The following is a 25,687-nucleotide window of genomic DNA, read 5'->3' as shown; positions in this document are numbered from 1 at the left end:
GAAGTAAAAGCATCTCTTGTCTGTGGAAGCCCATCTGGTGTTGCTTGAAACAGTTGTTGCGATGACTGTTCTAGGGACTTTAATTACAGTTCATTTTAATTACTATATGTGCTGTAAATTACCCTCCTTCAGCTATAGCAGTTCTGAGAAACTGCTTTGCAGTTTAACAGCAATGGGTTCGTATCTGCCATACTAATAATAGGGTTTAAATTCAAGCAAATGAAAGCACGCAAGCTGAACTGTTCAGGCAGTCTCCAGGAATATTTTCCATCGTCTTTGCAAGATGCCCCTTTTTGTGAAACATGAGGTTCTCTTCCATGCAGACCTGGCTGTGATCCTGTGTCTCGTTGTGCACAGCAGTGTATTACTAATAATGAAATGCAACTTAGGGACGACATTATTAATACAAGGTTTAATATTCATACAAAACACAAAGCTGCTTCTATGCTTCCTTGTGCACCACATTTTCAGCTCACTCACCTGCAATGAAGTCTGTTGCCACGCCTCCTCATCTGCCGTGAGGGCTAATGTTCTGTCCCACTGCTTTTTCCTTCCTTTGGCCAGCCCTCAAAGCCAGCATGTCCCCAAGCTCCCTGTGACAGTTGTTTCCCTCCCATCACCGCGACCTTCACTCCCAGGATGTGGGCCCCTTCCTGAAATAAAACTGAGCTCTGCTCCTTTTTTTACCGCTGCCAGGCAGATGATTGTTACAGCACTTGCAATGCACCTGTTGCAGCGTGGGTTTTCTCCACCTGAGACATGAGCAGCAGAGTGGGTGTGGGAGCTGAAGGTGCTGCTGGGAGAAGAGGGAGACGGAGGATGGGGTTTCAGAGGGATGCTCACTCTGAAGCAGGCTTGAGGCATCTACCTTGGGGCTTCTGTTCAGAACACTTGTGAGGCAGTGATGCTGCGGTGTCCCTGTCGCACCTGAAAGTAGACTGGTCGCAAACACCCAGCTCTCACCCCTGGATGGAACTGACGTGTGGTCAGAGCGCCCACTTGGAGCCACAGCTGGAAGGTGTCCCTGGTTTCAGCAGTTGAATGTGATCACAGCAACCAAGCCAGCCCAGCGCATCTGCCTCCAAAACATTAGGTCACACTCTTGGGCGATGGTGGGGCAGGTTTTCTCCACCCGTGCCCCCTGGAGACATCCAGGCTCAGCTGTCCTGGGTGCACTGGCAACCCTGAAACCCTTTCATGGCCAAATCTCTAGGCCTGATTTACTCTGTAATAAGAGGATCCTTAACACCTCCCAAATTTTGCAGCACCAGATCAAAGCTAACTAGTTTGAAAGAGCACTGGGTGGAAGAGGTCCCAAACACAGGGAGAACACACAGGAGCATCTCATGCTCTATCATGTGAGGGTAGTTTCCCGTTACTGAGTAAAGTGGAATGAACAACTCCTAAAATACATAAAGGTCTGACATATTTAATAGGCTTCAGAATGTCTAAATGTGGTATTTCACAAAACTGCTATTCATACACTAAAAACAAGACAATGGGTATGTGGAAGTACTGTGGAAGGGTGATTCATAACTGTGCCTTTATATTAGAAGATTGTTCTCCTTTCCCTGTGATTTTCTTAAGCTTTAGCAGTTTGGACTGAAGTTCTTTATGCTAGGTGTCTGTCTGAGATTTCAAAGAACAGACAAAACACTTCTTTGCCATTTCTGGGATAGAGAAAATACATTGCTTTGTCAGTGTTAAAATATGCTTAGACAAAATTAGATTTGTACCCTCCTTAATTTGGCTTTTACAAATCTGTAGTTGAATGACATTTGTAAACTCTGTTTTGAAAGGACATTAAAGCACAAATGTCAGGCAGGAAGGCTGTGAAGTAGGCTGTCTGACCTACTTTAATTTTGTTCTTTCCATATATATGCACCATAGTGCAGTCCTTAATTATATGAGCTATTTTTTCAGCAGAAGGAATTCGAGTTGAATGGCAGATCAATTTATTTCCGGAAAAGTAGTAGCAAACCCTCTGAGTCCTGTGGCTACCTCCCACAATATCGGTATAACTGACAGCAAAAAGATGCTTTGGTAGAGCTTGAGGATGGAGGACAAGCAGAGCTCTAGGAGATGCTCACCCATGGGAGGTGATACCAACTCCTCTGAGGTCCAAGCAGTCTGTGGTGCGATGTGGCCAGGGATCAGGAAGCAGTGTCATCCATGAGTATCCCACACAGGCCAGTCTCTACAGCATTTGCTGCCTCATTTCATCCTCAGATGAGGATCCTGCTGGACTGTAAGTAGATGTTCTCCCTACAAACATCTAACCTGGTGAGAAATGCTAGCTGGCTCTCTTCCAAAACTGAACTGCTTCCACAGCTTCGCTAGTAGAGCTGCTGAAGTAAGTGCTTGCCAACTCACTGAGGTGAGTAGCTTAAATAATAGTTTTTGGTAACTAGGCATTTCACTAAAAGAACGAGGGAGCATTCATATGCCTCACTCAGCCAACAGATCTGAGGGTCAGGAGCCTTCAACTGGAGGTAGTAATAAGTAGCATGAGGCAGGTATCTCTTCCACCAGCACATCTGGGGCCTGGGGAGAACATCTGTCCACAGAAATTACACTGTTCCAGTTCAGCCAGATAAGCTTTGTCTGGTGCACATGAGGGAGCATTCACATGAACTGTCAGCAAAACTATGGGGACAGAACTTCAGCCTAAGGAACAATTAAACATTTTTGAGCATGCAATATTCGTTAAGTGGTCATCACTCTGGTTAAACATGGGTGCCCAAAATACACACACCTTTAGTTATTTTGGCCTTACCCTCCCTGACACTGTTCCTCCTTGGTGATACTGGGCTCTGTATTCCAGTTTACAGCACTTTCAAAAGTTCTTGCTGCCACATCTAAGTGGCACAGGGAGGCCAAAGAGGAAGTTGGCCTTTTACTGCAGAATTTTCCTGGTAAAGGGCAGTGTTCCCCAGTTTAAACATCCTGTCTGTCTGATTTTGCTCACTGGTAGAGAGCCCCTGCTGTAAAAATCCAGGGGACAGAAAAAATTTCTAGCCCACCAAGAGTCTCGCCTACTCAGCTCTGTGTTTTCAGGGTTTCCTTGCTATTTCTTCTGTTCTTCATGGTCTTGTTTGACTGGGAAACAACAGGTGCTCCGCAACTCCAAATGTCAAACCAACACTGCTCTGCTTCAAGCTGTGGGTCTTTTTTAGCTGACAGCCAAATAAAGGCTCTTGTAAGCATCTGAACTGCAGGGCAGGTAGACAATATACTCCAGTACATTCAGCACCAAGACTATTTTCTGGACACATATTCATCTCAAGGCTGACAAAGAAAACCAAAACCGATCCATTAGGTTATAGTAAGTTTGCCTTCAGGAGAAAAAAAGGCCTCAAAACTTGGCTGCTGACATTCCCTATGACTTGCAAGAAAGAACAAAACATGGATTCCTTTAGAGAGTTTGAGGGCAAGATCCGTGAAGAAGGATGGCTGCTCTGTATTTCAGGTGTCTCACTTGTGAGTGTCCTGCCACTGAGCAAACACACATCACCGAGGCTGTCCTCTCCAGTCCCCTCCAGTGAGATTGTTTCCAAGACAGATGATGTGTCTGAAGATTCTATTTTACTTTGTGGGTGAGTTCTTAATCACACTGAGTTCTCAAAGGATTCAGGTTTGGAGCAATCACCAGTGACCAAGAAGACATATGTACTATGTAAAATGAAAGTTAACATGAGCTGAAAATTTGTTCTTACAGGAAGGGAGTCAGAGTGAACTCCTGAGGCAATTTTTCTGTTCTTTACAATAATTTATGTTTTATATTCTGCAGCAGACCCTTGAAAGGTTATAGCACAGCATAGCTGAAAGGTACTGTGTACTTCTGTGAAGCAAATGAAAAATTACAGCTCATAATCTTACTGCTGCCAATGAAAATGTTAGTTTTGATGACTGAACTGGAGAAGCAAGGGAAAAGACAAGGAAGCTGCAATTCATCACCTTCTTCCCAAGAAGGACCCAAGTCCCTCTTTTCCTCTGTGTCTACATAAAAGCTTAACACCCATGAAACGACCTGTTTTCTTGTCTTTTGACCTGCAGTGTCAGGGTTTCCTTTTGGAACAAGAATACTCATCCTCCTGCATCCGGCTATTTTTAGGGACAGTGAGTATGAGACACGAAAAATAAATCCTCAACCATGAAAATAACAGAGGAAACAAGCTTTATTTTTATTATTTGAAATTTTTGTGCGTGGTAAAGGTACACATTTGACTCTGGTTTTCCTACATTTCCAAGACAGAGTAATTTTTTTTAATCATCGGCTAAAGCATCAAGAATACCATGACACACAGGAAGCTAAAACTACACACACACGCAAACACTTTGATGCGCATCTTTCATCCTTGACCTTAAGGAGACAAATTTTGTATTTAGCCTTATGGGGATTTAAAAATAAAAGGTGAGAAGAATATTTCATTATGAGTGTCAAGAGAGTGCAAGGCTTACGTGTACACAAAACATATGAGATTGACTGGAATGTACAAAGACTTTTTTTTTTTTTAAAAAAAAAAAAAGGGAAAAAAGACAGACTCACTCCTAGAACTGGAAAGCTCCAGCATATCAACTGGTAGAGATTGCTAACAGGGGTACTGCCATACACTGTGCAGCTTAGGGAACATTCCCATGTCATAAAGACAAAGCAAAAGTGTCAGGGTTAAGGCCATGTTGCTCACAAACATCAACTGAAGTGCTGTACATTCATCAGGAATAATACAACCCATTAGGAATCTTCCTGCTCTGTAGCACAAATACCTTTCGCGCACTCTCCACAAACAGGCCAAAACAATCACTGCTCCTAATTCTTGAAGAAAATTTTCAATGTACATCATGACTTCATAACTTGCTGTCACCCACAACCAAAAGTCATTTCTTTATTATAAACACAACATATTGGGCACTTGTAGTTCTCATTATGGCAATACTAGATCCTTAGTTATAGAAAATATTGACATAAAATCGACAGCCCTCTAGCTCTTACGGAAGAGCATTTACTAATAAAGAGCTCTCCATCTACATTAGGCAAATGCTTGCCTAAACTATTTTCCTTTTCTTTTTCAGCTACATTGCTGCTGGTTTAGCCTATATAAAAGTCCTCTACTGTTTATATTGGATTTATCCAAATAGATCTTTTTATTCTATTCACAAAACAATGAAAATACCGTTGGCTAGTTTGTCCTAAAATGCTCCAAATTACACAAGATCTGATAGCCTTTTGAAATAACGTCCGAGTTGAAGATTAGTTAAATGAAGCACATACTTTCACCATTCATGCTGTGCTGCTAGTCAATTAGCATTCCAGGGAAGTCAAGGGAACTTTTGGTTATAGCTGAAATCTGGCAGCAGAATGCCAATAAAGCCTTTAATAAATGCAAACAACTCAGCAAATCAAGTAGTGCAATTCTGATGTTCACTTAATTGGAGGAGAAAAAAATCTGCCAGTTTTTTAGATCATAATTTCTGCTTTGGTTGTTCTCTGTAAGGTTTGTAAGCCAAGCATCTTCACTAAGTTGGCTTCAGAAGCTAAAAGCAATGTGTTTCTCAGTTTACCAGTGCCAGGCAGATAAGGTCAGACCTTGGAAGGGAATGCCCTATATGCTGCTGAATTTGAAATTGCAGTTGGCAGCATTTGCTATCACAAAGAACTCCAAATGAGTGACATTCTTCAGGTGCAGTGAGTGCTGCTCTGGAGATAATGTCTGAAAACCCAAAAGACTATTCAATCTTAATTAAAAAATCCACATCACCCCTAACAGCTGTTAGCTGGGTTGTAAGAGAGTTGCGTGCAGCATTCCACATTTCATCAGGCTGCACTATGTTGACATAGGTTATATAAAATCCTGCTAAACAATACTGAGTAAAAGGGACTGAAAATCTTTTCAAGAAGAGTGCATACGTGGAACATCACTGTCTTAAGTATACGTTTTGTTGTATAGATTAGTGTCTGATTTCCGACTCTGGTTTCCTCAGAGTTCCTGGCAACGGAGGACTTGGCAATGTTTCGTGAGTGGAAACCATGCAGGTTTAGTAAAACATTATTATAAAAATCCAAATATGGAACTGGATTTGATTAATATTATCCATAACTGACACTAGCAATATATTTTCATTTCTTTTTTATGTCAAAGAACCTGTGCAACCTCTTTTCTTTGTTAATACAGTTAAAATGCTACATAGCTTTTCTTCATTGATAAATTCACCATTTAAGGGTATTCCAATGTCAGAAGTAATTTGTTTGCCAGAAGGTTGTTTATAAGGACACTTAAAAAGAAACTACTTGATCGTCAGAAAATTTGATCTACAACTGTGTTAAATTTTGATAGGACAGTTTATTGTATAATGAGTGAGATAATGACTTCAGAATTTTAGGACAAACTCAGTTCAAGCAGAGGATATTTTCTTCTTTTGGTAATAACAAATTTGAGTTTTAACATTTCAGGAATGTTACCATTTCTTTCCCAGGTGCATTATATAGTCCAAACCTTAAGTCTTATACACAAAATATTTATTCCAATGAAATAAGGAAACTTATCTTGCACAAGAATTTGAAAATTGGCTCTATGTGCAAAAAATAAAGAAAGGGAAGAAGAGGAAATATCATTAAGAAACAGTAATTAAAAAACAGGCAAACTCCACATTTAAGAACCTTGGGGTCTGCATTTTTACAAGTCAAATGCGTCTTTACAAAAAAACCATTAGTTTTTCTCAAACTCATTCAAACAACAACCTTAACCTTTTAGAAATAAGACAAATACTTACACCGAGTAATTTAACAAATATTTCTTTCCATTTTGCAAACATGCTTAAAATACTCCCTTGTTCCTGACCCAGTGCCCTTTTGTTGCAAGGCCCTAAAAATGAGAAAAGACAGTACTTCCCAGGCTATTGCAGGCATTGGCAACAAGCTCACCAGCTCCTCAAGTGAGGTTTAATAGTGAGCACCACTCTATCTATATTAGGCTATGGTAGCAATTCGTCCTTTGACCATTGGATTTAGAAATGAGAGTAAAGCCAACGCTACTTTAAAAAGGACAAGGTGACACTTAAAAAAACAAACATGAAAACCAGAACTAAGTCATATGATTGTAAGCATATTCAATTAAATTAATTCTTCAACAAAGAACACAATAGAGAGATCTGGCAGGAAGAAGGAGGGGCGCAGAGTACTGCCATTGTCAAATGGCATACATATGTTCCAGTTTGCTGAAATAACCTACATTTACTTTATTTTTGTGTCAGTCATACATACACACATACAAACAAATCAGAACTAATCTCGCAGTCCTTATTTTGTCTTCTAACAAAATTCCCTTTGATGAAGGACTTCAGGAATTGGTTCAAATTCATTCTTATTTGTAACATATTTTTTCTCATGTAAAAACAAATAGCTTTGGTAACCCTTGGCTCTCCTATACAACCTCTGTTTACCACAGTTCCTTTGGTTGTATAATGTAGGTCCTCCATAGGGGTACCTCTCTGGCTTTCTGTCCTCTGTGATGCTGCATTTTATTTTATTGGTTAATACAATGAGTTGCTTTAAGGAAACATGGCAATGAACAGATACAAAAGAGTGGCACACATGAGGTTAATTGAGCTGACATTGTAATAACTTTGATCCTAATGAACTGGTTTGGTGTAAAAAGGTCTGTCGTTATACTGAAATCCAGTTCTCATTAATGTATCACTACAATTAAGTTTTTCAGAGCTTCAGAAATGTCAGGTCTCTGCAAAATCTTTCCAGAACATTGAGCAAGAGGAAGAGTGAAAAACAAGCACATGAAACAATCCTTCATTAATCTCACATGAGTAGGGAATTTGCATTGATTCTCATAGTGCTAAACGTTGAGCTGTGTCAGGTCTGACAGTTAGAGCTAGATGGATTTTGTGAGACTTAACCTTATACTAAAATGACCTACTTGTTATAGATAGTAAGACTGAAGAATGTTAAAATTGTAATACCTACCATGATAATGAGATCTAGAAGATTCCCAGGATCACCTCTGGGTTAAATAATGCGTAACAATGATTCTTCTTCAAATTTGGAAGCTCTGAGCAGGAGCTACCCTTCGCAGTCTTCAAAAAGCTTTGGGAACTTTTCCCAAATTTTTCTCATTTTTGCCTAACCAGTTAATTCCAGTTCCATAAGTTGCTGTTTGCATTTAGTATCACATTGTCTTTATGAATTCAGTTAAAGAGGATTTTGTATATTAACCCCTAAAACAAAAAGTTCAGTGAGAAACATAAGAGGTGCAAGTCCTATGTAAACAAGGTAAGTTTAGAAATTAACGTAAGAAGTCCATAAGAGACTCCTTCATTATTAAAAATGAATTCAAAGTAGGAGATATCCTGCATTGGATCTCTAGGATCAGTCTTTTCTTAAGGGTGGACGATTATCCAGCTCCAGAGCTCATTGCTACTGTAAATATCGATAGACCTTGAAGCAGTGATTTCCAGAGTCTGCAACTACAACATGGCCATCTGAAGTAAGGGCTAGACCTTGGGGACCATAAAGAGGGTCAGCAGAGGTGTTAATGTAGGATAAAAACGATCCGCTTCCATCAAAAACCTTTGAGGGTTAGAAAGCAGAGAAGAAAGGTTATGAGTAAAAAAAGGCAAAATAACAGACTCAGGTCTGCTCTCAATTATAATGCTATACTTCTCATTTCTGAAATGGATGACATACACTAAACAGGAGAGAATCCGATCTGTAGTTTTAATAAGATACAAGTTTATATACAAATGCATTTTCTTATTAAAAAGAACTAATTAAAGCTGCTAGGATCTTTGGCAAGAATTAAACATGCAATGAAATAATAACAAAAAGAGCACTTCAGCTGTTCCTCGTTCTAAAAATAGCCAACAACAGTAAATCAAAACTCAATCAGGAACTCAACCAACACCTTGCTTGCCTAACAAATATTACTGTTGTGGCTAGCCTGACTCTTAGGTTCCCACACAGGGACCACCAGGAATTTGTTTACACTGTTGATAGTGCTTCCTGAGAACAACTTATAAGCAGCTCCTTCATTTTTATATTCAGTGAAAATAATACCTACACTTAGTTATTTTTTTGATATTCTTTGGAAAATAAGACGACTTTGTGATTAGCGCTAGAAAGATTAAAAAAAAATAAGTGCAACTCTCAAAAGCAGAATATTGTATCAATATTTCTAAAACATGAAAAAAATCAGCTGCATTTGGTTCAGGGTCTATACAAATAATTTGCTTTTTGGTATTTTTCCACCATATCTCCAATTTTCTGTTATGGTGATTATGAATTACTATCATCTCAGCAAGGCTTGCAAGTCTCCTAACTCATTAAATAGCTTTTGGGGAACTACTTGGAGACAAAAGCCTTGGTAACAGTAACCATCAGAGTTCCTAGGATTCCCACCGGAAAATCCACAATCTGACACCACCCCTTCTAAAAGGAGACAGACCAGCCATGAAGTATATCAAAGGCCATGTTAGAAATCGCATCACTTCTAATGTGCTGTTTCTTGGGAAATCTCAAGACTTCTGTGGTCAGAGTTATCAATCCATTAGTTCTCCTAATCAAGCACCTTTGAAATACAGAAATTTATACCTGTATTCGGCTGTTTCCCCAATCTGCTACGATAATATTTCCATTAGAATCTACAGCTACTCCAGTTGGTGCATTAAATTGTCCATTTCCTTCTCCATTTGATCCAAACTTCAGTATGAATTCTCCCTCCTGGTTAAATACCTGTATGGGTTAAAACAAAAACCTGAATATGGCATCATATCAAATATTAATAATCTACTACTACCAGTTCACCTGTTAACAAAACTGAGAATTGAAGAGTTCTCAGGAACATACCTCCCCTACACACACACGCATTGAAATGTGCCCATCTCTCCCTCCAGCTCCATTACACCATAAGGTATTTCCCTTCTCACTTAAGATCTGATTCAGCTCAGACACAGAGGTGGAGGGCCCCAGGAACCCTTCTGCAGCTTGTGCATCTTGAATTAAGAAGAGCTGACCGCAGATAAAGCACTGGGAGTCAGTCCTGCAGAGACACAACTGAGCAGATGCACTCTTCTCCGACTTTTGTAATCTAACACATGGCGAGAATCACGGCATGCAGTTCTCTGTATAGACAGTTCAGCAACTGAATTCTCTATGATAGTAACAGGTTTAGACAGCAAAAAGATGAGACCCATCAATGACTATTCTGTCAGTGACCTGGATGCACCAATGGGACCAAGTGAGATACAGGATGTGTCATTTATGTAGTACCACAGGCATTCGCTATTTTGGTCCATCTTGAACCCACTCCCAGCTGTGCCACAGGGTCCAACAGTGTTTTTAGAGACCAGCACAAGAGACTTTGCACAAGAAAATACAAAGACTGGACAAGAGCCAAGTGCACACTGAAGTGATAAGAAGGTGGAAGATGTGAGGAAATCATCCTATTCTTGAACACCCTCAGTGAACAGAGAAAAAACATTTGGGGGAGGAAATTAATTAAATACCAGGTTGGTGCTTTAGATGATGAAACTAGAAAAAAGTCAACTAATAAGAAAAAAAGACAGGCAAAGACGTATTGTTCTCTCCCTGGGTTAAAATGGGGATGGTGAGAGACCCAATGAGAGAGAAGCCTACATTGAGTAGGATTTTCCATAGATGATCCCTGAAGGAAGGAAAACGCTTGGAGGTTAACGGGGGAGGGAGGATAATGTTGCTGCATGAGGATGTTTAATTCAAGACATTGGTGGCAGGAAGAGGCTTTGGGATCGACAGGAGTTAAATTTATTTATTTATTTATACATTTATTAGTTAAAACAAAATTTACTCTCTGCTCTTTCCCCACCATCTAAGAAAAGATAATAGCATTACCCAGATTATAAATTACTCTCCCAAATGTCAACAATTACCTATACCGATTTAGAGAACACTAGAAAAATAAGCATCTCTTCCAGTTAGTACCAAATTCTAACAAATAACATTTTCATCCCATTGAGTCACCCCAGAGACAGATGGGAATGTTCTGTTCCCATTAGGAATGTAATAATTATAAATTTGCTAAGATGCCACACTTCTTACATCTCTTCACTTGCTTTTTTTCATTTTAGTTTGCCCTTGTTGTTAACTCTCTCCAGGCATTCTTATTACCACAGCAAGTCCTGCTGCTGGAGGGGTAATTTATGGAGTCACAGGGCTCCTGCTGCTAAACCATGTAAACAATCTGCTTTAGGGCTCCAGGAGCAGTCTTAGTTTCTTCGTTGCAATCCAAACCACATGAGTCGCTACTTCCTCTATAATTCCAAAAGAGTACAAGAGCAAGGCCGCTATTCAAAAGCTACTGCTCAAGACACGAGGGTTTCTGTGCTCAGACAGTGATTTCCTATTTCAGGTGAATACGTAAGACTTATCATTTCAGTTACCAGCAATGAAGAGCTCGACTGAGGGTTTGTCTTTGTGTTCAATCAGAACATTAGGTGAAATCCCAGAGATTTCTCCGGTGCGTAGGACCAGCGCACATGGCTGGAGGACCCAGGTAGGACAGTGTTCTGCTCCCTGTGTCCTCCTGCTGCTGCGTGTTGAGGGAGGGAGATCACAAAAGGGGACTGAAAGGGAATGTTACAGCCTGAAAACAAACCTGCATAGGTGAGTAATTTCTGAAATGGCCTGTTCATATACATTTTTCATCAAATGCCATCTCAACATGTGTGCTTGTTTGGTTTATTACTGGGACAAAGAAACAGACCGGCCTATCTTACCGTGACTGTTTAACAGGACATGAGTCAGGACTTCCTAGGGGTGTAAGGACTAGTGGCCAGTTCTGCCCAGTGCAGGAGTTACTGGATGAAAACCAGTGGTATACCAGGTTGTAAATGGATCCAGATCTTAAAGCTTATATGTATGGAATTGAAGATTGTCAGCTATCTTTAATTTGTTATCATTGTATTCAACTAGAAATGCGGGAAGCTTTTACTGGGAAATTCAAAAGCAGTTACCAGACTTACTTAAAATAGGAAAGAACACAGGGTAAGTAAAAAGTTTGGCAGAGAGCTAATAAGAATAACAAAGTCAATAATATTTATCTCTGGTATGACTTCTGTTTAAGTAATTGAATTAGAGAACATTATAGTGGCACCAAAGGCAAATAATTATATCTCCAGTAAGGAATACACAGCATGCAGATGTCTTTGAATGTGCAGTCCTTATATCAGACCTCATACATATACAGTGTGGTCTCTTTGTTTATAACAATATTTTCACCAAGAAAGTACCATAATAAAATAAAAAGCTTTCCAAGTTGCCATTCATTGACAGTACCTTGACAGAATGGTTATGAAAATCTGTAATGATAATTTCATTGTTGCTGTTTACAGCTGCAAAATGAGGACCTGCAATGCAGAGAAAGAAAAAAAATAACAATAAAACTAAACCAAAAAGTTTGCTTAAATCAAAAAAATGACAGAATGTAATATTTGGCTTCTGAGCAATAATAGTCAAATTGAGAATATCAATTTCAAATAAAGAGTGATTTCATTTCATGTTTTAGAAAGCTCAGCATATCCTTTTGTAAACATAATTTCTTTTTCAACCGGTTGTCAGCTAGTGTTATCAATAAGCGGTGTTCGTGCCTCCCTCCCTCCCATACAGATGACTATGTAGATATTTATGTGCTTATTAACAAGACGAAACAGGTAGTGCTTAGGCCTAGAGTTGTGTACACACTGAAAATAGTTCTTGAAAATGTTCATATGAAGTCTTAATTGAAATCTTCTATGCTTTCTGTGCTCATTTCTTACAAGCATTTGAGCAAACAAGTTTTAGGGGAAATGCAAAAGTTACTTAGAACAACACTGTCAGGAAAAAAAGTGCACTTTTTGCTTGACTTTGTGTATTGAACCATGAGCTCAAACTTGAAAAAAAAATGGTAGCTTGAAACCAGGCAAGTAGCTGAATCAAAATACTTAGGGCTATTTTGAGTCATTAAACAGATCAGAAGTTAGTTTCAATTTTCACAGTACATCAGTGTGAACTATAAAAAGGTGAAAACCTTTGCACTGAAAACATTCAAGTAATGACGATTCACCTGGTTTATGTAGCTTACCACCAAGAAAAGGTGATATATTTCTCAAATGCACTGTCACAGATTATTTGAACACTTATGAAAGAAACGCGACACACCCAGAACATTTTGGTGACACTCAGCTCTGTTAGAGCCAAAACTCTCCTGAATTTATATATATACAGCACTTGCGCCATAAGACAGTGCAAGAGATCTTAGGTAAGATAAAAGCAGTTATACCATTGATGCTATTTCTCTCTTTTGCTGTGAACCAGTCAGGACATCAGACCAATCTCTAACTACTTATTCAAAGTGCCCCAACACCTGCAAAATGACCCGGATATGTAATTTGGCATCTTCCTATCAAATTTTGAAAGAACAGGTATTTGCTCAAAATATATCAGTGTTTTTTAAACTTAATTGCATATTCTAATTGAAAGATACCATGTGCAAGCAGTCAGTTGAATATAAGTGGCAATTTCCCCAAACTGTCATTTTCTGCTGACATAAATGTGTGCTCCTGATCTCAATCTTAACTTTATCCTATTACACTCATTTCCTAGTGGGAAGATACCACTTAGGGCATTGGTTAATGTGTATTTGATCACTGGAAACGCAAAGCATAGTCTTTGAGTTGACTATCGTGAATAGCCAAGTGAGGGCATTACAATGCATTTCTAAAATGCTAGTTAAGATCAGTCTTTCTCAGGTCACTGATCTGAAACGCTTCCAGGCACAGAGAGGTAGGTAAAACAATCTGGTTACAGCTACATTTGCAGAACAGATGTTGCAATCTTCCTGTCCGATTAAACAAATGGTGAAGTGAATAGCAGCTCTAGGTTTAGTAGAACCTTCCCCCGCCACGGAAAACTGAAGAGGATATAGTGTTGTCAACAAACATCATGCAAATATGAGCAGAAGAGGCAAGAAAAGGGGATGTACATATTACCATCAAGTGTACCTGCAAATTGCTTGTCCCCATTTCCTCGACTACCAAACCTGGTGACTATTTTTCCATTTGGCTGGAAGATGAAAACACAGCATGCTTTATTGTCCACTACAATGATGTGTCCATTACGATCCACAGAAACACCTTTAGGGCCCATGAGCTTTCCAGACCCAATTTTGGCCTAAAAGGAAAAACACAAAACAGTAAAAGATGTTGGCATGATAGAAATAATTAGTGCAGTTCAAAGATTGTATTGCAGGCTCCCAGTGGGACAGAGAAACATTTTTGTCATTGAAGGTTTCCCAGAGGGGATGGTTTCCATCAGCTGAAAATAGAGACTGCTTTCTATATGTCCCTTCCTGAGTGGAAGGTCTGGCACCTCAGCAACTGAGTCTGAATATACAACTCATGAGAAACACAATAATCAGATTTGTGTGTCTTGATAAACTACAGCATCTGTCAGAAACCATCACAAATGTCTGTATAGCCAGCAGTAGTGTACCAGCAGGATAGGCAGACATGCATAAAGGACTTCTGCCTCTTACTGCATACTATTCCTGAGTTCAGTGACCACCAGGTTATGGACAGGGAAACGTGCCTTTACGACTGCCCACTACATCAAAGCACTCAGAGCTCACTTATGGAGCGTCAGAGCTGGGTGGGATGTAGGCCATGATGTCCTCTGTTGTCTTTCTTGGGTGAATGAGACACCATGAAGGTTCTGAGTGCTCTTGGAAAGAATTTGAGCAAAGCTACATCTCAGGCTAACCTCTAGATCTTCCACCAGATCCACGTGAGATTGCTTCACTTGCTACTTAGACACATGAAGTGTCAGCTGAAACCTGCAAAGGAGATAGCATCGTGCTGCCAGACAGCAAATACAGCAATCTTCAAAACACTTAAATCAAAGCTTGCTCCTGTCTTAGGTAAATAGAATTATTTTCATAATTTTAAATATGCTTCATGAGCACCAAAACACCTGGCAGCATAATTAGCAACAGCAGTGGAACTGTATTCAATATTACATATTGTATCAATGGAAAAACCTTCAATGGGGATGAGGTGAATCTCACACGCAATTCTTTAGAAAGACTAAAGAGATGTCAAGATGGATCAGAAAATGTTAGAAGCATTGTTTAGTAGGATCAAAAAGAAAGGGATCTAAGAAGGGGATCTAAGCAACATCATCCTGTCCAGGTCAGATCAAGGAGAAATTGAGGCAAAACCTTCAAAGAAGCCATGAGCTACCTGGGCATACACTCAAGAAGCTTCTAGGATCACCTCACAACCCATTTCACATTTTTCACCATTCTGTTCTTTTTGCAGGCAGAGATTCCAGAAACATGTTTAATCTACATAAAATCAGTTGAATTCTCACCTTTCAGCCAATAAAATGTTATTTTCTACCTAATTGTTTGGAGTGGTTTGTTTTTGGAATGCAGCAATTTGCTTTGTTTGGGTTTTCTTGGCTTTTTTGTTTGTTTGTTTGTTTAATGATGGACAGATTTGGAAGCAGTTATCCAGGTTGGTTCCGAAAGTCTGGTCTCCTGCCAGCAGCTTCACTGTGCTGGACAGGCAACTCACCAAACAGGCTGTATTGAAATTATGGATCCCAGAATTTTCAGATCCTGTAGTAATTTGAGATAAATATCCTACAAATCAAGGTCCATCTCTTTGGTGGAGAACATAATTTCTTGCTTCCATAGGAATTTAAATGAAACAGATAAAGAAAATATTCATCTTCTATATAAAACAATACCATTTTTTCACCTCACTGCTTTCACAGGGTGGGACAGATCACCACCGAGAACGAGCAACACTTCTGACTTCTCTGCCCCTCTCCCCTCCCTCTTGGAAGTGGTGAAGAGTAGCTGACGCTCTGTTAGTCTGTGACTAATTATCAAGTGGTACAGATCATGGGCATTGAGAAGATCCATTTCCTAACTTACTTCTCTCAATTCACTAATGTTTTCAAAGCAAACAACCATGTTAGTATCTGAAGGAGACCAAGTACCCTTAATAAGCCCCATGCTCCTATTCCATGGTATTCACATGAGTAGAGTTGCAGGTAAAAGTAGGAGCCATCCCAAAATAAAACCATCCATGTTCCCTGAGGCTGTCTGGTACAAAGTCACCACTACACAACCTCTTTCAGTCTCAAACAAAGAAAACTCCAGGAAGTAAATCTTGCAGCTTCAAGACTATATTTAGCCAACATGCAATGATCATGTGCCTGTTTTATGTTCAGGTACATATACTCTTATAAATTGCTAAATATTTAAGTAAAAACCACCTAGTTAAGTCATGCAAAAATATCCTCAGAGAAAACTATTAAAAATTACTTTGTGTTCACCAGGGGAAGTATATGAGCAGACCTACAAAATGTATTCAGGTTTTCATAACAACAAAGCAGCAACAACATAAACCAAATGCAAGTCAGTAGATTTATTTCCTTTGGGGTAATTAAATAATACTCCCTTCTTTCCTCTGGGATGCCCATGTGTTTGTCTGGTTGTGCATTGCACCACTTCCTTACCATCTTTCCAGGATTCCTATGGAAAAATGACTCAGACTCATGAGTAAAGTGTCTTCCTGCCCATATAAATACATATGGAAAAAAAAAATCACGAATAAGTCATGTACTACATTAATGGGCACTCAGTGCTGAGAGGAGTAATAAAAATCTCTATTCTTGGGCCAGGATTTAAAATACAATTTGCAGGCAGCAATAAATTATGCCCAGCTAGAGTTTTCAGTGCATTTTGCTAAAAATCTCTCCAGTTTAGATGGAAATATGCTGATGACACATTACCAGGTCTGAATGAACATATGCTTTGTATATTTTTACTTCAGAAGGTTTCTTAGAATTATAGGTTTGATTATTTGGAACAGAACATTATGAAACCCAGCCACTGTATGAACAGAAGTATTTTCAGGCTTTTTTGCCATTAGAAATTAATAAATTATAGTGAATCATCTGAACCCTTGATGCAATTAGTGTGTTTAACTGAATTCAGTCAAGGATATTATTTCCCTTATTTTATAGGCTGTTTTTCAAATGAGTGTTTATAAAGTCACCCTACCCAAGTGGAAAGTATTCTATTGTGGGATATTCCTAGAGGCAGGGGAAAAAAAAACAACTAACCAAAACAAACAAACAAACAAACAAAACCAAATCAAAAAACAAACAAACAGACAAAAGAAACCAGCTAGCTTATATAAAAATTTATAAAGGCTCTTCCACAGTAGAAGAGTAGGTGTATTAGAGCTTCAAGTTCAACTCCACCAATCTTGTTGCTGTCTGAAATGTTTGCAATTGTCAGGAATTAATTTACAGACTTTCAACATACTTTCTTTTCCTGTTTAAGAACTTCCCTAATATGGAGACACAGCTTTGTCGAACATTGCAATGTCGCACGATAAATGGATGTATCTTTCATGTGACTGTCTTAATTCAACCATGACCACGCTCCACAGAACTATTCCTATCTGAACATGCAACCAGCTTCAAGCAGCTCCCTTCTTCTTTTAATGAGACAAGAAAAGATAAAAGTCTGACAGATAAAATGTTTCCTTTCATCTTTTCCCACTCATCTAAACTTGATCTTAACTTGATTTGCAGCCCTGTTTGGCTGATAAGAAGCTATCTTAGGTATAATCCTTCAAGGCCAGAAAGAAAGTAATTCCCTCCTCAGAGGACCAAGGATCGTTCTCTTGGCTGTGTTCTCCAGTTTCTTCTCTAGGTTTGAGAACCACCACTGGCACAGCAGCTGATACTGCTGCTTCGGCATGTATTCTCTCCTTAGCCTAGCAATATGTCTTCCTCTAACGGTTTCTTAAGCAATTTCAGAGTAATTTACCGATGAAGTCAGCACTGTTATCTGTCTTTTATAGATGAGGAAAACAAAGCACTGGGAAGCGAAACAGAAGAACACTAGTCACCTGTAGGACCCGTTACATAGCCAGAAACAGAAGCCACAATTCCTAAAACCCTCTATGAGGTTTTATCATTCACAGGATAATAATGCAACCTTTCGTTTTAAGAGACTGATATTTTGGTGTAACCTTAGAGTTTGTCCACCTCTGCATTATCAAGTTTTACAGCCTTGAGAAAATGGAGCTCTGTCTCTGTTGCTGCCAGCAACTGAGGAAGGTGACACTGTGTGAGTCAGCCCAGGGCTGTGACGGGGGAGATGCCTGGGCCTGGCTCCCGGGGAAAATTGCCTTCCGGTTCACGTGACTATTAAAATGCTAGTAAGGGAGACTAAGTAAATACAGAAAGAAAGGGACAACAACAAAAAACAGTTAGATTAAGTTCAAAACAGCCCCCTGATAATGCTGAGTTACCAATTAGCAGACCACCTGCATCAGAGATCATATACAATGACTTGCAGGCACAGTCCTTTGTAGGAAAACATTATTGGCTGTTTATTTATCTCTCTGTGCATCTTAGTAAGTGTTTGCCAATTTAATCTGAGAAAGCTCCTGTAGGAATTACAATTGCCAACATACAAGAAATTACAAGCTAGATCAGTTATATCCATGCCCTGTGCTTCAACTATGTGATTATGCCTCTCCTCCATATATAAAATGCTTCTACAAACATTTGTATATTTTTTCTCTCAGAAATATAGCCTGTTGCATTCGATCTAAAACCAGTACTTTATATCACTATTTTATCTCTCATTTAATAAGTCTGCTGTCAAGAACTATAAGGTCCAACGCATTAACTTGCATTAACCACACAAACATTGCCCCCATAGCTCTTGCAATCTAACAGAAACACTGACTAAAAACAAAGCTGGGTTCCATGTCACAGGAACTAACTTAATAATTCATTTTTTTCAATACTTGTCTCTCTGCTGGTAGTGTATAGCACATAAGGTCCTGGCTCTTCCAGAGTCATAGCTTTTTCCTCCAGAGCTGGATTTATAGCATGTCTTAAGAAGTAAAGAAAGTGATCCCTCTGTACTCTCTGTCCACATCAAGCTAGTTCACATTAAAGATGTCAATGATTATTTAAAACACACTTAAGTTATTTAGAGTATTTGTATTCTAAACTACATTACATCTTTTTTTAGGTTTGTTTTGGTGTCTTAATTTCATTCAAGGTCTTCAGCCAAAACCAAGGTCTTCCTGTGTAGATGTACATTTTCGAAACTACTTGACAAGGCAAATCACATACTCTGCAAAGGCAAGTAATTTGTAATTTTTTAACACTTGCATTGCATAGTGGTACTGTTGTATTTTAGCTTCAAGTCTACACAGGATCTGGATACTTTTAAAAGCATACATGTCTTTTTACCAGATGGAAGCCACTGAGGGCTGTGAAAGTACAACTGCCTGTTTGCTACAGCATTCATCACTTTGCAAAGACGGCTCAAAGGAAGGCAATTTCTTGGTACACACATGAACAGCTCAGGACCTGAGCTTTTTGGTCATTAGGCTGCCAGAAAATTAGCTAAACGGGCAATTTCTCTCCAACGCAGGACTCCAGAAATAAGTGACTATGGCAGAAATTTCCCTGCAGGTCCTTTATCTCACTGAACAGTGTGTACTCTGCTAAAAGTGGCTATTTCTAGCATGCATCGCCAGACTCAGTCACATGCATTCAGAGAACAGCACCAAATGGAGACAACAGTTAATTCTCTCTGGAGTTGTACCTGAACCCAAGCAAAATAAATATTGCAAGTTGGCAAGCATCACTGTAGTGTAGTAGCTGCCTTCTAATTTTACTTCTATTAAAGGGATCAGAGTTGCTATGAAAATAAGAGGTGTGCTTTTCTCTGAACCTCTGATTTCTGAAACCTAAGACATTAGTACTGCACTTTAGTTTTTCCAGTGCACATGACCCCACCTAAAACACTCCTGTCTATGCTGTAGCACTGGAACAACATCCTGAGTTGCCCTTCCTTGCATTTATTACAAACAGGACCATACATGGGCAATGCACTTGTTCTGCTGATATGTATGGAGTAAATAGAGGAAGTCACCATCAGTCTGCTATCTTCTTTTTTTCCTCCATATGTCACTGAAGAGCCTCGTGTCCTCCTCATCAGGTTTTATGTCTGTGTGTATGGACATATATGCACACACTTTTCTGTATAATCAGAATACTAACAATATGAAGGTTGTTGAGCTAGTCCAGCTAGACTTGATCACATTAGTTATCCTTGACTATAAGTTATGGAAAGACATCCAAGTACCTACTATAGAGAACTGTGAAATGGAACATGTCTTCATTTGGTATAACACTGGTATGACAGCTGTGACTTCTTCCTATTAGTTATACATCATAGCTGTGTCATGGTTTTCCACATCACAACAATGGAATTTGGACTAAGTTACAACCAAACTATGTAGTTTCTTGACAAAAAACCCTATTACTTTCCAATCCTTTGTAAAATGGAGAAAGCTCAGGAGAATTCACATGGTAACTCATACCTTAAATTTTCCATCTGATGAGAATATGCTAACCCATTTGTTATCATAATCTGCAATAATGATGTCACCACTGGGATGCACAGCCACTCCTGTTGGCCGCTGCAACTGGCCGGGAGACCTTCCTCGTATGCCAAAACGGCTTTTGAACTGACCATCATTGGAAAATATCTGTAACAGAAAATGCTCATATTAAAATTACATCTGCATAATAACTTCAAGTATTTCTTGGAGCTTAGATTTTAGCAAGTGTCTAATGAACACTATAGTCAGGAAGAGAGTTAGCAACATGAAGCACTTTTACGTGGTCCATATTTTAAAGTGATATTCTTAATTTAAGAAGAGGCTTCCACCTGGACCCCAATTAAAAAATAAATAAGTTCTCTGCACTTACATTGCACTGTTTCTTCAGTGATTTCAAAGTACTTTACAAACATTAGTGAATTAAGCTTCACAATATCCCTCTCAGCTGGAAGGAAGTGGTATTACTCCCATATTAAAAATGAGGAAACTGAGGTACTGAGTGACTCAGCCACTGTCAAACACCAAGTCTGTAGAAAATATAGGAATAGAAGCTAAAATAGAACTTCAAAATTTAATTATTTGACTTAGGGATAAGTACTAGGCCATTTCCTGAGAGATGCTTTAGCCACATAAAACTCAGTCTACTGGTTGTGTCCCCACGCCAGGTAATTAGATATTGAAGTTCCTCTGGAGTGGCTGCAAATTACAAAGTGTGAGAGTGCTGATGAATATTTGACTCTCTCTCTTTGAAAAGGCCTGGAAAAACGTTCTTACTGCACATTGTTGCTTGTTCTCACGTACTAAAGAGCAAGCCACACACTACTGCCTTGTTCATTGCTACCACATGCGCAGCCTGAAGAGTGATGACAAATTGTTAATGGTAAAAAATATACATGGCAAACAAAAGAAAAAACACAGCTTGATTTCACAAAGGTTACAGAAGCCAAGAAATCATGAGTGTCAGGGGTGCTACCACAGAAAAGATTTGATAAATGATGTCAGACAGAAAAGCCAATTAAGTAGATTAAAGCCATTTCAAAATTACATCTACATGTTTATTTTTGTATTTGCTTTAGAAATAAAATTTGCAGCACTTTGGCCTAGATTTATATTTGGAAACATGGATTGATAAATTTACAATGTAAAATGGTATTTACAAAAATGCATTTTTCCAGATTATTGTACTGCTTGTTTTCTTCATTCTTTGCCAAACATCATAAGGAAGGGAAATAAACACTGCCATACATACTAGATACACTCTAGATCTGAAAAAGATAGCTGCAGGTCAATAAGATGGAATGATAACAGATGATAAACAAGTTGAGATCCTTCTGTATTTTCTATATCTGCTTGAATTGTACAAATTTTGTCTTTCCTGGACTACAAAGAAGGGAGAGATGTGCGGGTAGGGAGAAAAAGAAAAATACTAGAAATGGCATATCCTCATACCTGCACACACTGATTGTTACTGTCTGCTATTAATATTTTTCCATTTGTAGATGCAGCTACACCTTGAAGATTTGTAAACTCCCCTTTGTTTCTTCCTTTGGTGCCTAAAATTGAACACAAAGCACATAAGAAATCAGGTTAGATGGGACTTACCAGTTAGGACCTAAATGCCAACAACATGCATTTAATACATCCTGGATCTATAGATTTCTGTTTCAAAGAGTTCTTATCACTGCTACAACTTCAAAGAACTGTATCAGTAACAGAACCGCAATTCTAAGTGCAAGGGAGTGTTCTTATTCTTTAGCATGTGTACCATCTAGGGCCCCCATCAACGTGATTACCTCTCTGGCCTTCAGAAATAGAAGGGTTCACAATTTGCCTCTTGAGTGAGGGAACTAGTACAATGTTTTTTCGTAAGTTATAGACTTTTTTTAAACTGCAGATTTTTATTTAACTGAGAAAGCAATGAAAGAGGCAGTACAGTGGGAACATAAACACAGAGGCTAAGATAAGAACCAGGAGAAATGACAAGGTTTTAGTACAATTATCTAAATCTCCTCAGTGAAGTCACTAAGTTGAGATAAAACATACTGGTGGTCACTTTGCATGGAGCCATTTTGTTATTCACTCATACACAGTTCTTAGCCACAGGCTTTAAAAATTTCCTTAGAAGGGAAACTCAGATGGGAGACTGGTTTTGAGTGACTGGGACATGTGGGCCAAAGAAAACAAATACCTGGAGACTGAATGCTTCTGTGAAGACCTTAGATTGTTCTAATAAAGCAATATACATAAATACAGGTCCCATTTTTACCCAGACAAATGCACATAGAACTGTGTTTTCCTCAGTAGCTTAAGGGGATAAAGAGCTGTAAAATGTCTAAATTTCACAAAAGTTCATTAATTTTAGGTGCCTTGTTACTAAGTTGGTTGTTCTGCAATGTTCCAAGGAGAATCACACAGCAAACTGATGTCTTTAAAAGGTCAGCCCTAAAGTGGTTGATCTAAATTACACCTGGTACACACAAACAGCATCTGAATTCTTGCTTTGTTCGTAAAAGAGGCTCAAGGGTCTTTAGACAAGACTACAATTATGATCTTGGGCTCCAAGGCTATTAATAATGAATGAATGAATTTTGAAACAAAAAGACTATATAAGATGTTATTTGCAAGACTTGGATGCAGCACTGTTTTTCTTGGTTAAGTATTTTTACAAGCATTTACTGGCTTTGTATCAGCCATTAATTGGTTTCAATATGTGGTTTTGACTGAAAAACTCATATTTTATTTTAGTCAGTCCAAAATATCCTGGAGCTCAGTGATTAAAACTGTGATGCCCAATATAAGACATATATTAGCTCTAATTTGTATTTAGCTCTCATTAGGCATGTGTATGCTCTTGACAACCGTTCTTTCTGCTGTGGTGATGGCTGTGGGATGTGGATTTCCTGTCACTGGCTAACAAGTAACATTTAATTCCTCTGCACTTGGTGCTGCGGGCATGTCCCTTTGTTTCAAGGCTTGTTTTCTTGAACTCCATATGCTCCATCCTCTAAACAAGGCAAATACTTCTCAGTTTTTGTGCTGCATGGGGAAAGTGCATATTCAGGGGATAGTGAGTTACACAACAATTATATTACCCACACTCGAGCCATTTCTGTGTATTCTTTTAATGATCAGTGCCTGAGGGATGCATGCAGTAATCTTTTTCCACCATATGCTAATGATAAGTTTCCTTTTTGCCTTTCAGCCAAAAAGAATGGATGAAAAGGCAGAAACATTCTTTTTACTACTGAGAGTAAAGGGAAAACACTTGTTAGAAAAGAGAAGGCATAAGCTAGAGCATCTGGAACCAACTAGCACAAACTTCATGGAATGTATGCTCTTTACCCTTAGAAAAGTGTTCTTGAAAGTCAAGGAATTTAGTCTTGAAAGATAAGAGAGACCTATATAAAGAGTTACTCTTCAGTGGGACCTTGTAAACATACATCAAAGGGAAAACAGAAGAAATTACCCAAGAATGCCATAGTCACATTTCACACTAAGTTTAAGAAATAATATTTTATTATGCACAGCATGCAGATGAAATTCAGCTCCATGAAGCATCCTTGTACACAGCACTTTGCAGCTATTAAACCAGTCACCTAGGTCCTAATTAGCACGCAGGTCTGAAGAAGAAAGCTGAGGTTAGTGAAGCACAGCTTATTTCCTAACTTATGTTCAGGAGGAAACGAGGTAAGTTTGAACTTTCTGATTTGAATAATTCATTGTGACAGCAAAGACCTGAATCCAAGCACAGCCAGTGGCAGAAGTTCAGATGATGAGAGGAAAGCTCATAGTAAAGTATGTTAGCCTCTGGAAAACTAGGCTCCTGCAACCAACTGTCAAAGGATGATCATTTCTCCCTGTACGTAGGGATTCCTGCTTCATAAACATACCTGCCTGAGAGAGAGTCTTCAGTAAATCTTTTCCTGCAAGATACCAGCCCTCTGTGCCAAGGCATGCCATGTTTTTTCTTTTCTCCGTCATGAGCAGTCACCCATCACTCCTTAGCCTAGGGAGGCACCAACATTTCAAATGCACAGGGCTGGAACCAGAGGATGATTGTGGGATCCTCATTCCAGCATTTCCCACGCAGCCTGGTTTAGAGATGACAGCCGGCATCTCTCGTGCCTGTCTTTGCCCAGCCTTAGCTCCCTCCTGTTCTGAGATACTGTGGGGTATAAAGGAGGAAAAGGCACACATTTCACTGCAACTTCTGTGGCAAGCTGCTGGGGACTGGGAGAGGATGGCAGAGTTTTCAAAAGGAGAAGGCTGAACAGAATTATTAGGAAGCAGATCTGCGGTCTCTGGAACAGCTTCTTTTACATCATCTTTGTATGCAGATAATAAACAGATTTGCCCTAGCCCCGTCTAATTCCTTCTGGTGTTACTGAGCATAGCCTGCACAAACCAATTAATTGAACTTTGAAGATATACTTTCAACAAAACAGTATCTATTTTCAGTTCAAGACAATCTAGTACACACAAAATGCTTCATAATTTCAAACTTTTATTCTTGCACAATAGAGGCCAGATTGAATCTTGCCAGAAAAAGAAGGGGAAAAAGAATCTAAAAGCCCATTAACAGCACAGAAGATGTTAAAAATTACATCGTACAACTTCAATAAGAATCTGCTCTGTAAGTGCTGGGCATCTGGACAAACCTGTTGGACAATGCAGTTTTGATGCACATAGTGATAGAAGGAGCAGTTTTTGCTTTCTAAGTTTTACTAATATAGATAATAACCTCCCTGCTTGCTAACCTAGATTTACCAGCTTTCTAAAACAAATAAAGACTATGTCACTGCCCCTAGCAGGCAGGGAGTGGATTCAGAGAGACAAAAACCCTGCAGAAAGATTACAAATTAATGGACAGACTTCAGAGGTTGCAAGTAACCATAACATGTTGTGTAAGTACCTGCCTACAACACTTCAAATACTTCTTGGACTGTTCTCTGCGTGGTACTGAACAAAAGGATAAAACTAAACAGCATGGGAAGGTCAATGTATTTACTGCATAGACAGGTATCTAGGATTTGTTTTCTTGTTCCCTAGCTTTGTTTCTTTTTTCCTCAGAGTGCCAAAAGATATTTAGTAAAAGCTTATGTTGCAAGGATGTGATGCCATCTCTCATAATAGATACAGCTGAAATGCAAAAGGCTCTGTAGTAAAACTGCACCAAATTGGGTTGTTAAAAAGCTATGTGCTTATTGTAAAG

At 39.0% G+C, this 25,687-nt stretch overlaps 1 protein-coding gene across 4 annotated transcripts in view; it reads right to left on the bottom strand.

The window, feature by feature from the left end:
- Positions 1–8,425: 8,425 nt before the first annotated feature.
- Positions 8,426–25,687, bottom strand: part of TRIM2 (tripartite motif containing 2) — a gene marked incomplete at its 3' end in the record, with an annotated part of 34,732 nt that continues 17,470 nt past the window's right edge. For 3 of the 4 annotated variants that reach the window (XM_080344218.1, XM_080344220.1, XM_080344221.1), the window contains 6 exons: positions 21,925–22,028; positions 20,455–20,622; positions 14,023–14,191; positions 12,320–12,390; positions 9,599–9,739; positions 8,426–8,578 (listed from right to left, as the gene is read on the bottom strand). In XM_080344218.1, coding sequence (XP_080200344.1) covers positions 8,426–8,578; positions 9,599–9,739; positions 12,320–12,390; positions 14,023–14,191; positions 20,455–20,622; positions 21,925–22,028 — 806 coding nt within the window. Of the gene's footprint in view, positions 8,579–9,598; positions 9,740–12,319; positions 12,391–14,010; positions 14,192–20,454; positions 20,623–21,924; positions 22,029–25,687 lie in introns of all 4 variants that reach the window. The other variant, XM_080344219.1, reaches the window with a different exon arrangement.

Source organism: Nesoenas mayeri (assembly GCF_963082525.1).
Source record: "Nesoenas mayeri genome assembly, chromosome: 4".
Taxonomy (NCBI): domain Eukaryota; kingdom Metazoa; phylum Chordata; class Aves; order Columbiformes; family Columbidae; genus Nesoenas; species Nesoenas mayeri.
Note: the sequence above shows the minus strand (reverse complement) of the source record. Positions and strands in the feature narration are given on the sequence as shown.